At 39.1% G+C, this 16937-nt stretch overlaps 1 protein-coding gene across 1 annotated transcript in view; it reads right to left on the reverse strand.

The window, feature by feature from the left end:
• Nucleotides 1–1025: 1025 nt before the first annotated feature.
• TBC1D1 (TBC1 domain family member 1) overlaps nucleotides 1026–16937 on the reverse strand; it is a 2608647-nt gene continuing 2592735 nt past the window's right edge. Inside the window, exons 18-19 of the mRNA XM_044062143.1 lie at nucleotides 8069–8245; nucleotides 1026–3715 (exon numbers count right to left, since the gene is read on the reverse strand). Coding sequence (XP_043918078.1) covers nucleotides 3491–3715; nucleotides 8069–8245 — 402 coding nt within the window. The 3' untranslated portion in view covers nucleotides 1026–3490. The remainder of the gene's footprint in view (nucleotides 3716–8068; nucleotides 8246–16937) is intronic.

The following is a 16937-nucleotide window of genomic DNA, read 5'->3' on the forward strand; positions in this document are numbered from 1 at the left end:
AGTTTCATTGTAAAAATGCACAATTGATATACAGTAAGCATGTGTCACTCCTTTTATAATATTCAAGATTATCTGGGATACCCACTGGCTCAAACTCCCCTTGAATACCTTTACAATGAAAAAGACTGTTATCATTTCCCTAATACAGATGTGAAGCACATGATGAAAAGGAACACACAGACCCTGAACCAACAAAGGACCAAAATGCAGATGCAAGTCCCATCTGAGGTATAACGCATCCTTCTTCAATAACTGAGGAGGGGGAGAGAAGAAAGCTTACTCACATTCACTTGCATTACAGAACCTGACAGTGGACTTTCACAGATACAATTAAGGGCAGCAACCTGAAAATGAAGTCCTGGGACTGATTCTAAAATGTTGGAGGTAGTTTCCTCATAAATAAAATGGCAGTTTAGCAGAGAGGCGTAGGATGTTTTGTTATTTGAACCAGACCACCTGCAACAGTACTGGGTTTCATTCCCACAGCTTCTACTTGTCTACTTTGTGAATCTGAGCAAGTTACTTAACCAGACATTCCTCCCACGACTCCCTAAAAAAGGGACTGTCTGTCCAGGGTTCTTACCCAGTTAACAAGGTAGGTTTAAGCAAACTGCCATTTTGAAGGATAATACCGACAATCATGTGCTAGACTACTAAAAATGATTTGGTTAACCCACATACCTGTTAGGCTTAACTATGAATCACTTGTGATCAGCACCCTCATGCATGATCACATGTGTGACATCTTCCTTTTTTATCTGAAGATGGAGCATGACGCATCTCTGAGAATTCACCTTCTCTTAGAGATAGCAATTTCAGAATAATTTATTTATGTAGAAGGGGGTTGGTGGTACGGAGCCTCTACCACACTGAAAAAAAACACTTTGACAGTGAAATAAAATGTGGTATGATTCTTCCCAATAAAATGCACCACTATATATTTCTATGTATACTACACTGTCTAGAAAGTACAGTTTTGTACCTACCATAAATGTAGATGTTCGAGATTTCCATGCTGCCTACAAAATGCCCTAATTTAGTCCTATATCAAAGCAGCAGAAATATGTCCCACGATTAGTAAAATTTTAGTGATACACACTAGTAAGAGAAATGAGATCCAAAAATATGAATTTAATTCTAACACAGAAATCTAACAACTACCAGAGTTGCGGCTACTCCCTATATGTTTTCCACTTGCCTGGCTTTATGATTAGGCCATTCAGACACAAGAGTTTACTTATATAACATTAAGTGCCATCATTTGTTGTAATATTTGTATGTAGTGACTCCCTTTCTGGATAGGTTTTTGCTAATTGTAACACAAACTTTTCTGACAGATTCTTTCAGAGAGAAGTCTGGAAGACTCTGCAGACAGAGTTCAGAAGACAATGTTAGGCATTTGGTGTTTGAACCAGTGTATAGAGAAATAATTAACAGGATAAAATCTGTCCAATGCATTAAAATGTTCAAGGGAACCTCAGACTGTCAAAATACATTTTCTTCTTAAGAAAATTTCAATTTATTTACACAGCAATGAGAGGGAGAGAATAAAAAGAACAGACAAGAACACTTTCATAAACTCATGAAACTATTGCCTTTCTTCAGAAAGCTGTTCAGTTCTCCCACCTGAAATGGTCTGTCATTAATAGTGGACATAAAAGGAAATATACATCCTTGGGGAGGGATAGTTTACATCTTCTCCATTCACACCCCATTCTGCCTCCACATTTTCTCCATCACATTCTCTGCATTTAAAGGTCAGTGGAGGGACTGGGAACTTAAGGTCTCGTCAGGATATTTTTAATGGAATGCACACAGCAGATGAATTCAATATAGACAATGCTTCTGCATATTTCTGACAAGCTAAAACAGGATATCTAAACAGATTCCTCAGTTTTATCTAAATATGAATATACTGCCTTTTTAAAATCTGAGTAGAACACCAGGACTGCCAAAGTGATCCAGTTTTATCAGTGAATTTACACCCAGAATGTCCTCAGATGTTTTATCATTTTAGATGGGAGATCAACTGCATATGTTTTGATTCCACTTTCATCTTGGAACTGTTGACATAATACAAAAATGTTCAAAACACACATACACACACAAAGCATTACCACAGAACTGCTGAAAATGTTCATTTATGCCACATACTGTTTCCTTCCAGCCAAAAATGTTCAACACAATGTAACTTCAATAACATGCTCTCTACTTTCACCTTCTGAAAGGTACCTAATAAGGATCAGAAACCAACCAAAATGTTAATTAAATGACCTGAAACATTTAAGCCCTAAACAAAGGCAGCCCTGTACTATCTATTGTTTACTCTCGATACGACAACATACAGTTCTCTTTGCCTCTTCTTAGAGAGACTAGAAACTAGCAGCTTTATATATTCTGACTATAGCTAGCTAGCTCTGTTTGATCAAATATCTGGCAATAACTTTGGATAATAAAATCTCCTGATAAGTTAGGCTGCTATTTGTCACGCAATACACTTATTTACACGACTTAAAATAGTTCTTTACATTGTTTCTTTTTCAGTAGGATTAGATAAAAATAATCCTACTTATCCAAGGCCTACATGAACGTGCAATTCTTTATATTGATAAACCAAGAACAGATGTAGAAATCTTTCTTGGCTTGAAAAATCTGAGATATGTTCCCTCCATGTAGGTGGGATAACTCACACCTCCCGATCATGTGATAAGTACCGTGTCAGCTGATATAGCTACCAAAAAGTAACCATATTAATTGCTCAGAAACATTTGAAGCCAGCTTACTGTTCCTTCAGGAGCTCACTAACCATATATTATGAATTACAGGAGTAACATAGATTGCAAAAGTATCACCCATTATATAGTCCTCAGTCACCATACTGATGTCCTTTTCCAGATTACACCAACTTGCTGGAAAAACACACAGCTGCAGTAGTTTTCTGAATGAAACTGATGAAGAACTGGATACAAACCTTGTATCTTTCACTAAGAGACTTCTGCAACCACAGTGTACAATAATGTAAACGTGCATGTCTCCTGACCACTACAAAATGCTACGGCATGAACTTTAGACTCCATTATAAGTTTACACAGCAATAATCATTTACATTCGCACTCTTCACTTGTAAAACAAAAACTCATTAGGTGATTCATCATCTTCTAGCTTTGCTGCTCCTACAGTGGCACTGGTCTGCTCTTACACCCATGTCATCACTGTTCCAGAAAGAAATACAGCCACATCACCCAATGGCTGGAATATAAGCATTCTTTAGCTACCTATGTTCCAAGCCGCTATTCTTTCACCGCAAAGTAACATTTTGTGTACAAAATCAATGAACCTTCTTTTCTGGAAAACACTGGTTTGTCTCTACTGAAAATTAATGGGTGACTGTGCCTAAAGTACATAATATAAAGATTCCTGTAGAATCAGTTTACGTACAGAAACAAAGTGAATGTTTATTCTTTTACATTACTCTGTGCCACTGTAGAAATCACTGTCCATCACTTTTGTCTTTGTTTTCTTTTGCAGCAGTCAACGTTTTGTCCTCAGAATTGCTTTGACTGTTGCATTGTTGATTTTTTTGCAGTTCACTAACTGTGTGCAACAGTGCTGATCGTTCTAATTCTAAAGTTCGAATACACTGCTTTAAATTTGCCTGAGTGCTGTGCAGATTTTCTATCGTAGTTTCAAGGTTCCGAATCTTTGCATGAGCTGCCTAAACAGAAAGAACAACAAAAAGAGAAAAGAGAACATTAAATTTAGTCAGCTCTGAAAAAAAATGTATTTTCTGTTCATGCTAATTTTATTTTTGATACGCAGCTACAACTCAATAAAGTATACTAAGCTGAAGAGCTGTCATATTTAGCTTTGTATTTTAAGTAAAATGCAAGAAGAAGGGACACAAAGGGAATATTCATTTCTACAAACAATAATTACATGCATTCAAAATACCCCAAACAGTGACAGTAGGACTGCCACCCAAGACTATTTTTTTGTATAACAGTCCCAGTTTAGAAGCTTTCCTGCAAAAGAATAAAACATGAAAAATGTCAAATGACCTATTTAAGGAAAAAATATTTTCTAACTTGCTTCTGAATATTTTAAAAAACTGCATTGTCGTTTTTTAAACACCATAAAAATGTATAACACAGTCCCTTTATTTTGACAATACAGTCAATGGTGTGATATTCCCTAAAAAAATCAGATCTTAAGTTTTAGTAAGTTATATCCTACTCCTGGTAGCTACAAGGTGGCAACCCTGTCTCTAAAATCAGCATGGTCTTCCATCACAGTCTATTTAAGGTCCACTAAAATAAATATGTTCTGGTTTATGATGATCATGGTTATTTACACTATGGTTATTTCATACTGTTTTTCTTTAATTTGGCATATGTAAGTCAGCACATTTTCGGGCCAAAAAACTGAACAGGTGAAAGCACTACACTTCTGAACAAAATATGTCTGCTTCAGAAAGCAAAAATGTTTAAGCAATTTTAATACAAATGGGAACAGTCAATGAAGTGATAAGGTAAAACTCGTGAGCAGCCCAGTGGTGCAGCAGTTAAAGCTGCTACCTCACAAAAGATGTCGCTGGATGACTTCCTTGTAAAGTATGCATGATCTCCCTATCCCCACATGGGTTTTCAGTTGAGCTAATGGAAGGGTGAATTTTGACACTGCTACTGGGTGGTTGTGTTTTATGTGCCCTGTGATGGACCGAATCCTATTCAGGACTTAATGCATTTTTTGTTAGACAGATGGGAAAATGATCCTTCTCAGGTTTTTTTCAGCCATGACCAGGACCACAACAGCAAGGGTAAAGTGACATATCTATGGAGAATCTGGTCTTCTCAATCAACCAGCATGTTTTTGGAACACTGGGAGAAATGAAAGTACACAAAGAAAAACCCCCACACAGACAGGAACAACATACAAAGTTTCACAGAAACAGTGATCAGAGGTCAGAAGTAGACCCTGGTCCCTGTAGCTTTGAACCAGAGTCCTTACTACTAAGTCACCATGTTATCTCCAACCGTCATGTTGTCTAGCTTCTAGTACATACTGGAACAGGGTTTTAATCCCCATGATTTCTTAAAAATTTTCAATAATTTTAAAAGAAAAAAATAAATGAATTTTAACTTATGGAAAATTCAATGGAAAGCACTTAGCAATTTAACAAAGGATACAAAATTGGTTATAAAGTAGACTGATAAAAAATAAAAATATAATTGTTATGAATCAATGACAGTACTATACTATGTGATAATAATTTACATGACATAGAGGCTTATAAATCTGTGAATTTATTGGATAATATTAGAGCACAAAATAATTTTAAGGTGTTTGTTTGGGTTAGGTTTAGATAGAGGTGTTCAGAAAAAAATGTTGATGAAGGATGCTACCTTACCCAAACTGTATTTTCTACAGTATATAAGGATTTGTATAATTCACATGGTAGACCTATTATTGCTAGTTGCAACAGTTGTGTGTGTGTGTGTGTGTGTGTGTGTGTGTGTGTGTGTGTGTGTGTGTGTGTGTATATATATATATATATATATATATATATATATATGATAATTAACAAGCATTTAAATGTAGTTAAACTTCCCTCATATATCAGAGATTATAGAGAGTTCTAAGAGATTAAAGACTTTACATGGAAAGTTATGTTTTTGATTTCTTTAGATGTAAATAGTTTGCATATTGATTTTGAACACAGCTTTGGCAATGCATTTTGAAACACTACTTAGGCAAGTCACTACTGAGTTGTTATTTAATTGACTTGGTTATTTTTGTTTACTAAACTCAAAAATATGTTGTATACAAATTTGTAAAAAATAATTAAGGGTGCACATTCATGGGTGAACCATTTGTCCCTTCTTATGCCAATTTAGCTATAGGGCTTACTGAGTTTGAATAAATTTATAGTTCAGAATTTTTTTATTAGATATGTTAAGTTTTACAATAATTACACTGATGATTTAATGTTTTTTCTTCTTTTTTGTAATGGTGGTACCATGGCTGAGGAATAGTTTATTAAATCACTTCAAAATAATATCTTTGTATTTAATTTTTTCAGATAATGTTTTTAAAAACAAAGCTGCATGTTTGGAAATAGAATCAGAAATAAAGAATGTGTGATTTTGCAAACCAAGAGGTGTTTTAGTTATTTGAATAGAAGAAGCTTTCACCAACCCCTACCTTCTTGTCTCACTCCACTATGGCAAGCTATTAAGGACAAGTGGATTTGTAGTATGAGACATGACTTTTTATACAAAGCAAATAAAATCATAAATATGCTTTTCAGGCGGGATATTTTGAAAATGACGGGAAAAAAGTGTGTAAGAAAATTTCCAGAATGTCACGACCTGAAGCCATAGTGGGGCTAAGGAAACATCTAAGAAAGATTACAAAATATGTAATACTAAAAGAGATATTCATTTTGTTATACAGTGTAATATTTTAGTTAATCAGACATTGAAAGTGGTAAAGAAATATTAGAAAGTATTGTTATCTGACTTTGAGGAAAGTATTACCTTTGGCTCCAAACATTTCTTATACTAAAGGTAAAAGTTTAGCTAATTATTTGATAAAGAAAAGTTTGTTTTGAATGAGACAGCAGTGATGAATACTTTTTCAACCTTGAAAATTGGTGCAACAGTGTTTAATTCATGCTGCATTTAAATGTATAATATCAGCATTTGAAGTTATAAAAAGTGTGAGATATACTGTTACTGTAAAATTTCATGCAATTCTGACAAAGTTATATGTGAGGTGTTTTATTCTTGCAACAATTTCTACACAGCTGAGACTAATAGGAAGTTTAAATCTCATTTTAAGAGATATAAAGCACAATATAATTACCAGTTCTGTGGCTGAACATTTTACGCAGTTTCATAATAGTGACCCTACATGTTTAAAAGCAACTGTTTTAGAAAGTTTATGTGAATGTTGGTACAGTGAAGTTAAGAATATGTTTTATTTATTTATTATATAAAAAACAAAGCATGGATGGCAGTTCCAGAAAGATGCCATCAAATTTCTAGCATGTTTCTGGAACAGGTCCCCCCCCTCCATAGTTAACAAGTCTCATTTAAACTGAAAATTCCTGAACTGCTTAATGAAGTGAGTCCATAGCTGTGGTTTTCTTGGGAGTTCAAGCCTGTGCTGGTCCTCAGCTGGTAGAAACATATAACTTGCTTGTTTTATTAATGTCAGCATGCAACCAATCATCTACATTCTGTATCTCCATCAACATACCAAAACCAAATTATTGGAAAATATGACTAGGAATAAAATGAAAATAAATGAATAAAACAAAGAAATAAATAAGCAAAAAATGTCCATTTAGGAAACAAACAATCCACTGGAAAACTTAAACAAGCTACAAGTAAAATATTTTAATGTAAAACACCTTTATTCTCCAGTTGAGCACTTCTGTGTACACCAGAAAAGACTTCATCAGAACTAAAGAGAGAAACTCAAAAGCAAGTTTGAATAAAGTGCAGGAAAACCATCATGGTTAACACATACTAAGTATTATTTGATTTAATATTTGTCTTATTAATTAATACACTCCAACCTGTTTTGTAAACATACTTTCTCAATGTCGTTTTAAATATTTTGCATATTTTTCAAGGTTTTAGATGTAACTGACATATGACAGTTTCCCACATTTTATTTAAACCACACATCTGTCTCCTTAAGCTGCAAGTATTGTGCTGCATAACGATGCATGTCTAAAAACGCCACATAGCAATATATTTTAAAATTAGCTTTGTAGTACTGTGTTTGGTTTATAAAACATTAGTAGGTCAAACAAATAAGTTAGACTTATCTTATTGCAATACAAAGGAAAAATAACTTATGTAAAACATGCTCAATCTGCACTACAAAACTAATTTATGACACTTACCAGACTCTATATCAGAACAGAGCCATCCTAGCAACATTCATTTAAAATGAACTATTTAAATGAAAGCCAATAACTTAATTTAATAACTGGGTTACAAGATCAATGGATGCTGTTTTATTTCAAAACCAGACTTACAAACTATAAATTGCCTACCTGAAGTTCTTCTAAAAGATTAAGGTTTTGTTTTCGTAAAGTATTATTGGTCTTTTCCAGCTTTTCTATCCTTGTGTTATCATTCGGAGGTGGGGAAGAGTCAATCAGTTCCTCTTGAAGAACAAGGTATTCAACATCATAAGCCTGCAACTGCTTAGATATGTCCATTTCAAAGACCTGGAAATGCAAACGACTAAAAGGTAAATGGTAGTTCTAACTGTAATGCAGTCCTAAAGATCTTTTTTTTTTTTTTTCCTTTTTCAAACTACTGTGAGGTATGCAGTGTGTAAACCAGAATTAGATATGAAGGCAGATCATAATCTTTTTCACATATGCAAAAATATACATTCTAAGTGTATTAAAATTTAAATCTAAATTATAAACAATGCCAAAATCTGTGACTGTAGTACTTTGCACATTCCAAGATTAGATGGTCTGCTGCTGGTATGGTATGCTACCTAAATGATGTGGCAAAATAAGACGTGGTTTACTGAAACTTAACAATGCTTATTCTGGCTTGTTAATACATGGGCAACAACAGAAGACTTCTAAAAATAAAAAAAAAAATGTGCATTTAATTTAGCAAAGTGGCAAATGCAGGGAGGCTGATCTTACAACATTTACAAAACAATGAGCTATCTCACAGGCTTCTGCCTTCAGGATACTTCAGTAGTTCCTTGACATATGATTGGCGCATATGAATCAGTCAGTACATATAAATATTTCAGTGTCTCCTCAGGACCAAGCCAGTACTATATGGAATGTCACACTTTCCTGAGGTGATTGGTGCAACAGTTTGTACCCATGCTGCAATCTACTGTGTCCAAAACAGGGTATGATGAATTTAACAGTGCACAAATTACCTGTCTTGAAAAAAAAAGAAGTGTGTGTGTGTGTGTTTGATCCTCAGGTACTGTCTGTTTACTGTTTTTTTCCAGGTACAAAACAATTGGAATTGATATCTTTAGAAAACGGCAGAGGCAAACTACATAGGAAAAATGGAATTGTGGGAACAATGCATACAAGAGAAGAATGAGGTATAAAAGGCGGAAGGACTTAAATGAGCTATGTAATGTTTGAGTGAGAAAGATCAGGTAGATGATAAGGGATGTATGTACACTCTACAATGTTTGCAACTGGGTGTGTCAGCATGGAATGTGATGTAAAATGCTTGCAACTAGGATTGTGTCGGTATGCTTTGTTTTCATTTATATAAATGTATGATCGCCTATGTAGTAAGTGATGGTTTAATAAGGATGTTTCTTATTAAAAAAGGCAGGAATTGAATAATTTATGTAATATTGCTTAGGTTATATGATATATAGCAATATATGTGAAGTAAAATGTTTATTATGTTAATGTAGTTTGATTACTTTTACATGAATGTAAATTTGTCTATGCCACAAGTGATAATTCAGTAAAGGTATCTGAAAAAAAAAAAGAAATAAAGAAAGAACTGCAGCACTGGCCCTGTCTGGAAAGTGACTGCTAGGTGAATACTGTCTCGGTGTTACTGAGGCAGAAACTGTCCCCTAAAGATAGTGTGCCCTGCCAGTACAATTTGTGACTGGGTGCAACTGTCCTTAGTCTGTGTCATGAGTATGAGAATTATTGCATAATCACCGACAGCCATTCTGCTGTTAACATCAGCCTGCTGTGATGACGCACAGGATGTGCTTGTTTTTTAGAACTGACCCTGTGAAGAAAATGCCAAGTTGAATTTAATGTCACCCTTGACAGATGTATTGATTTTTACATAAAAATAGGATAACCACACTTAGCATGCAATATCTGTAGACTTTGTCCTACCTGTCTTACATGTATGATACTTTAAATACTTATGAATCATGCACGTCAGTGTATAACAGAAAGACAAAAAATCATGAGAAGCACAGTGAAGCATTAACACCGAGTTGTGGGTTTGACTATTCTTTGCAAAACTGTCTGTGTTCTGTATTCTTCCACTACAACAGTAAAAAGTATGGCTATAAGTGTTTGTCCTGAGGGTGTGGTACAGTGCGTGTTAACTAACTGCTCATGCCACTCCTTTGTTTAATGAAGGTGGCCTGTCGTATGTTCTTGGGTACTACCCATTGCAAAAGACCATTGTCTTGGTATTGATGTACTCATGATAAGATGCGATAGCTGCATGGTTTACAAATAGGACATGGCAAGTATCATACAGCAACTGGACAAGCAACATCCTTGGTTACAGTCAGGGTGTCCCAAAGGGCTCTGTCCTAGGCCCTTACTTGTTTAGATTGTACCTTTCAGACATAACTTTTTCATCTGAGGTGTTCTACAGTCTATATGCAGATGACCTGATTACATGTGTTACAAATAAGGCATGTCTGTAAAATAACTTGAATAAATTGACCATCTGGGCACAGGAGAATAATATGCTGATAAATACATCAAAAACTAAGCATGTGAGATTTGGGAGACATAAATTGAAAGATGAATATTTAATACAGCACACAATGATTGAAACTGTAGACTCATTTAAAGACATGGGTATATGGGTAGATTCAGCTAAAAAGTTTTTTTAATCATATCAACCAATTGGTTAATGATAGTTATAGAACTATAGGTTGTATAAAAAGATTTATAAAGTCTAGGAAATTAAAATGATGAAGTCATTGTTTGTTAGTTACATTAGACTCAAACTTGAGTATGGAATAATAATATAGAAACCCTATAAGAAAACAAGCATGAGTAAACTGGAAAGAGTACAGCAGAAATATACCAAGGGCATCCACGGATGTGAAAATTTAAGTTATTATGAAAGACTAAAATATCTGAACTTGTACAGTGTCTCTCATAGATATCTAAGAGTAGACCATATTCAGGTATACAGGGCATTTAGAGACAACTACCTCTGGGAATGTTTGGGGTTATCAAAAAATATTAGAGAATCATCAGATAACCTATGTAGAAGATTCTATAGGAATGAGAACTGTACTAACTGGCTCTCTGACAGAGTAGCTGATGCATGGAACAGACCAACAAATGACATTAAAGCAAGTACTAGTTTAGATATTTTTAAGAACAGCCTGGACACATTATGGGAACAAGTGCTTTTGGTATACTGGCAAGCTAGAAGGGCATTAATGCCCATGCTCGAAATATTTGTATGCATGCATGCATGTATGTATGTATGTATTGTCTGCAGTAAGCCCCTTAGCAGGTGCAGACAGCACTGAAAATAACAACTTACACATTCCTAAGCATTTCATGCGTAATCAGAGAAATACTGTATAATTTCAAGTTTTACCAGTAAATACCAGCTAATGTTGAAAGGGTCACATTACATTAAACTGATAACTGCCTTTTTAAAATAATCTCATGCTGTCCCTGATTTTAATACACTTTTTTAGTTCCTTTGCACTTTTCTCTGACTTTTGTGGAAGCTTGGGGCTTGATAATGGTTAAAATGACACACTGAAGCAGGATGGTATAAGGGGGTGCTGAAGCTGATTTCAGATGTTTTTATGCAAATGATGATAAGGAATGATGAGCTCTGTGAACTGTTTTGCAGCACATGTGTACTTAGTCTTACAAGCATAACTGTATTCAGATTGTTGTAGGTGAGCTGCGTTCTGCTCATGCAAACATGAGTGCCATTCATACCTCGGTTGACCTTCAGCATGCCATGCCTTGTATATGGCATGTATGCATTTATAAGATTGTCTATGGCCAGATCTCACCCTGTCATGATGTTGTGATACCAGTTGCCCTTATTGACACTGTACTGTCCTTAACATAAGGAAACTGCATCATGACACACAATGTTACAAATGAAGCCTTTCTGAAATTTTCACCCAGAAATTTTTGTGACTTCCCTGCTAATGTTACAAAAGAACAATTTCAGTAGATGTGAACACCCACAGAAACATGTAAAACACAACAAGAATACCACACTCCACAAAAACATTAACTGCTTTGCAGTGCCTTGGGGTACATCTTGTCCTGATAAATGTCCTATTATTACACAAAACTGTTTCCACTCTTAACAGTTCACTAGGTAGCAACCTTACATGTGCTAGACAGAACTATAGCAAGCCCTAATATTCCTTGTCTCAAAGTTATAAATTTAATTCTGAATTTGGTAATGCATGGCTATGGAATCTGTTAAAACCCAGGGTTGTGCCCCAAGCTGGTCCGATAATCAGACCAAAATACTTCTCTTCCTGCTGCAGGCGTCAAACCTACAAACAAAGGCTGCTGCCAGCAGAATTTGGAAGAAAGGTAGCATCTAGTAGGAGATGTGTGGATAACTTTTAGTTATGTACTTACCATAACTTTAGATGTTTGGGATCCATCTCGCCTACATTCTGTACTGATGGGCTCGGAGCCGATCCCTCGGCTCCGACTCGGCACGCTATGCTATAGAGCGAGGCCTCTTATTGGCTGAGCTATTTCTTATCCCAGGATGCACCACCACTAATCCCCCAGATCTTGTTTGTCCGCATTCATGCACACATGCACAACCTGTTTATATAACATGGTTAGATCTTTCAAGATGAAACAACAGGATTCGGACCTTCTGATATCCTCTGATCTCCAAGGAAGGGGGAAGGAGGGTGGGTTATTAGGAATGTAGGCGAGATGGATCCCAAACATCTAAAGTTATGGTAAGTACATAACTAAAAGATGTTATGTGATCCTATCTCGCCTACATTCTGTACTGATGGGACAGCGTCCCTAGCACCTAAATCCTGGGAGGCTCATTGGAAAACACTCCTGAGCACTGTGGAACCAAATGAAGCTCGTCCTCTAGATGCCACATCCAATTTGTAGTGGGAAATGAAAGTGTGTGGGGAAGACCATGTAGCCGCAGCACAAATGTCACTAATGGCAAGCTTAGAATGAAATGCTATCGAAGTAGCCATAGCCCTTGTAGAATGAGCTTTGACAGAGGTGGTAAGCTCTTTGTTAGAATAATAGGGTAATACAGTCCCTGATCCATTTGGCAATAGTGACCTTTGTGACAGCTTTTCCCAATTTATTGTCTGCAAAGGATACAAACAATTGATCTGTTTTCCTTGTTTGTTTGGTCCTGTCTAAATAAAAACGCAACTGCCTGTGGACATCTAATGTGTGGAATATGAATTCCGCTTTGTTAGAATATTTTGGAAAAAAGACTGGAAGTTCTAACGATTGCTGTAGGCAGAAACTGGAACAAACTTTAGGGACAAAGGAAGGATTTGACCTGAGAGATACTCTGTCTTTGTGAAAAACCAAGTACGGGGGTTTTACAGACAAAGCTTGAAGCTCTGAAACTCTTCTGGCAGAAGTAATCGCCACCAGAAAAGCAGTCTTCCACGACAGAAATTTTAGATCACATGTAGCTGCCGGTTCGAAGGGGGAGGAAGTTAAGGCGCGTAACACCACATCGAGATCCCATGGAGGAGCAGGATGAGAAATCGGAGGACTTAAAAGCGTAGCACCTTTCAAGAAGGTCTTACACAATCTGTTGCTCATTAAGGGTGGGTTTATAGATTTGTGAAAATTGGAAATCGCTGCCAATTGAACCCTGATGGTAGAGACTGAAGAGCCTTGATTGAAAAGAGAAGTTAAAAATTTTAGCACTTCTGCCACAGGAATAGAGATGGGATCCAGGCCCCGGAGTTGAGCCCAAATAGCAAATCTTTTCCATTTGCTAGAATACAGTTTCTTTGTAGCAGACTTATGGGCCGAAGATAATATGTGTACAACCTCTGGATCCAATGTATGACTCCTGACTATAGTCAGAAGAGGAGGAGCCAAGCCATCAATTTTAAGGTGTGCAGGGACTGGTGGAATAGTCCCGACTGATGAACCAAAAGTCTGGGATCTGATCCAGGAACCATGGACCTTCCAGAGCATATTTCCGAAGATAGGGAAACCATACTTGACGAGGCCAGTAAGGAGCAATTAAGATCATTTTGCTCCCCAAGACAGATGCCTTTTGGATCACTCTGGGAAGGAGAGGAACTGGGGGGAAGGCATAAAGCAATCCGGTGGGCCAAGGACGGGCTAGTGCATCCATGGGGCTCTTCCCCGGAGCCGGGGTTAGGGAGAAGAATTTTTTGCACTTCGCATTTAGTGGAGTCGCGAAGAGGTCGCAACACGGAACTCCCCATCTGCTGAAAATCTGACTTGCAACTGTCATGTTCAGAGACCATTCGTGAGGAGAGAGGATGGTTCTGCTCAGTCTGTCGGCTATCACATTGGACTTGCCCGGGATATGAGTAGCCACTAGAAAGCGTTTGGTCGAGACTGCCCATTCCCAGACTTTCATGGTCTCTCTGCAAAGAGGACAGGATCTGGTCCCTCCCTGTTTGTTCAGGTACCAGACAACTGACATGTTGTCTGAGTGAACGGCAATTACGCCCTGAGGGAGGTAATCGTGAAGGGCTTGAAGGGACAGAAGCACCGCCCTCATTTCTAGGATGTTGATATGAAGTAGGGTCTCTTCTGGGTGCCATTTGCCTTGGACTGACCTGCCCAGGGAATGCCCCCCCACCCCATCTGGGAGGCGTCCGTGGTCAAAGTGGCCACAGGAGGAGGTGGAACAAAGGGTCGTCCCTGATCCAAATTGGAGGGCACTAGCCACCAGCGAAGGTCCCGTTTGCATGTTTCCGTGATCCATATGAGGTGACTGAAAGGACCACTGAGCTGAAAGAAGCCACTGGAGAATTCTCATGTGCAACCTTGCCAAGGGGACTAGAAGAACCGTGGCAGACATGGATCCCAATAGCTGCAGGACCATCCTGGCTGGGGCTTTGGACCTGGGAAGTAAGGCTCGAACTTGAGTCTGTATGGTTTGTATTCTGTCTGTAGGTAGATAGACCCGCATTTGGTTTGAGTCTATCTCTACCCCTATGAATCCTATTCGTTGAGATGGCAGCAACACAGACTTTGGCCAATTGAAGGTGATTCCAAGGGAATTGCCCAGTGATATAGTGGCTTGTAGGCTCCGCAGTAGTAGATGCTTGGAGGTGGCAGTTAAGAGCCAGTCGTCTAGATACGGAAACACCTGGAATCCTAGACTTCTCAGGTGAGCAGTCACGACTGCCAAGCACTTGTTGAACACCCTGGGAGCTGTGGTGAGACCAAAGGGCAGCGAGTGGAACTGAAAATGACTGCCTCCTAGGCTGAAGCGCAGATGTCTCCTGGACGCTTGATGTACCATGATATGGTAATAAGCGTCCTTGAGATCTATGGAGCACATCCAAACACCTTTCTCCACCAATGGGAGAATGGTTTGTAGGGTGACCATTCGGAACTTGGACTTTCTGACTGAGCGGTTTAGGATGCTGAGGTCCAAAATGGGCCTCAAGTCCCCAGTCTTTTTTGGCACCAAAAAGAATCTTGAGTAAGTCCCTAATCCGATCTGGTCTGCGGGGGCCGGTTGGATGACTCCTTTTTGCAGCAGCTTTGAAACTTCTGAGGCTGCAGTATCCCGTTGACTGGGTGGTGGAGTGAGAGAAAGGGATGGACTGAGGTGGGGAGTGAGAGAAAGGGATGGTGTAACCTCCGGTGATAATTCGAAGCACCCATCGGTCCTGAGTGATACCTTCCCAGGCTTTCAGGTGCTTCGAAAAACGACCCCCGACTGGCTCCGAAGCTGCACAGTCGGGCAATCCCTCAGGGACTGTGAAAGGCTGAAGAGCCACGAAAGGACTCGTGGTCTCCAGTGTTGTGAGGGCCTCTGCCGCCTCTGGGACGGCGTCTTCCAGAAGAATTTCCCCCCTCCCCTGCCTCTGGAAGGGGGATCATCCTGCTGAGAGGGGTAAGGCTTCTGAGATCTACAGAACCACATTTTCCCTCCTCTTTTAGCCTTGGGATAAGGCCGAAAGGGAGTGGAAAATCGTGCCCCTATGGCAGTCAGAGTCTTACCCTCCTGTTCGCAGCGGGTCAGTGTGTCCTTTACCTTGGGTCCAAACAGGGAGGACCCATCAAAGGGGGCATCGGCAAAGGAAGACTTAAAGGCCTCCGTGAAATGACACAGGCGGAGCCAGGCTTGTCTCTGTAGAGCAATGCCTGTACCCGCCGCTCTACTCGCCCCTTCGGCCGCATAAGAAATGAGCCTCATGGACGAGTTTGAAATGGACGACAATGTAGCCAGCTGAGAGCCAACCGTCTGGGCCAGCACCTCAGGCAGGTTACCCAAGAGGGTATCGGAAAGCTCTTTAATCAGATCCCTCTGAAATCTAGTAAAGTGCGTAAGGTAGTTCAAGGACCTTAATGTAAAGGCCACTGAACTTAGGGTGCGCTTTCCGTACCGATCCATGCTCCTAGACTCCTTATTAGGAGGATGGACGGACGTTGAAGCCTCTGCTACATCTTGCTGGGTAGCAGATGCCACCACCAAAGCATCTACAGCCACACCTTTGGTTAGAAATTCTTTCTCAGGGGGTGCCGAGAGGAACTTATTCGGACGAGCAGGCACCGGTTCCACAGAGTCTGGGTGTTCCCACGCCATTCGACAGATCAAGTCCAAGAGCTCGTCGAAGGGCGGAGACACCCAGGAGGTGGAGGGCTGAGCCCCGAAGGCCTTAAGGAACACCGACTCATCAGCAGAAGGGGGTTTGGACTGCCAGCCGCCTCGTTGTTTAAGGGCTTCCAGGATGTCTGCAAAGGAGACATCATCCGAGGACGACTTAGGGGACCCCTCTGCATCATCGAGATCAGTGTCTGATGTAAGAGACTCATCAGGGGAGTCAACGTGCTTCCTCTTGCACGATCTTTTCCTGGGGGGTTCTTCCGAAGAGGCTTCAGAAGGACCTCCAGGAGGGGGGGGGACCCCAGTGGGGGTAACCTCAGGCCCCGGGGCTCCGCTGTCTAAGGACAGGGGGACTGCCGAAGAGCCAGTCTCGGTATG

This window comes from Protopterus annectens, chromosome 2.part1 (assembly GCF_019279795.1).
Source record: "Protopterus annectens isolate FY-2018-M chromosome 2.part1, PAN1.0, whole genome shotgun sequence".
Lineage (NCBI taxonomy): Eukaryota > Metazoa > Chordata > Ceratodontiformes > Protopteridae > Protopterus > Protopterus annectens.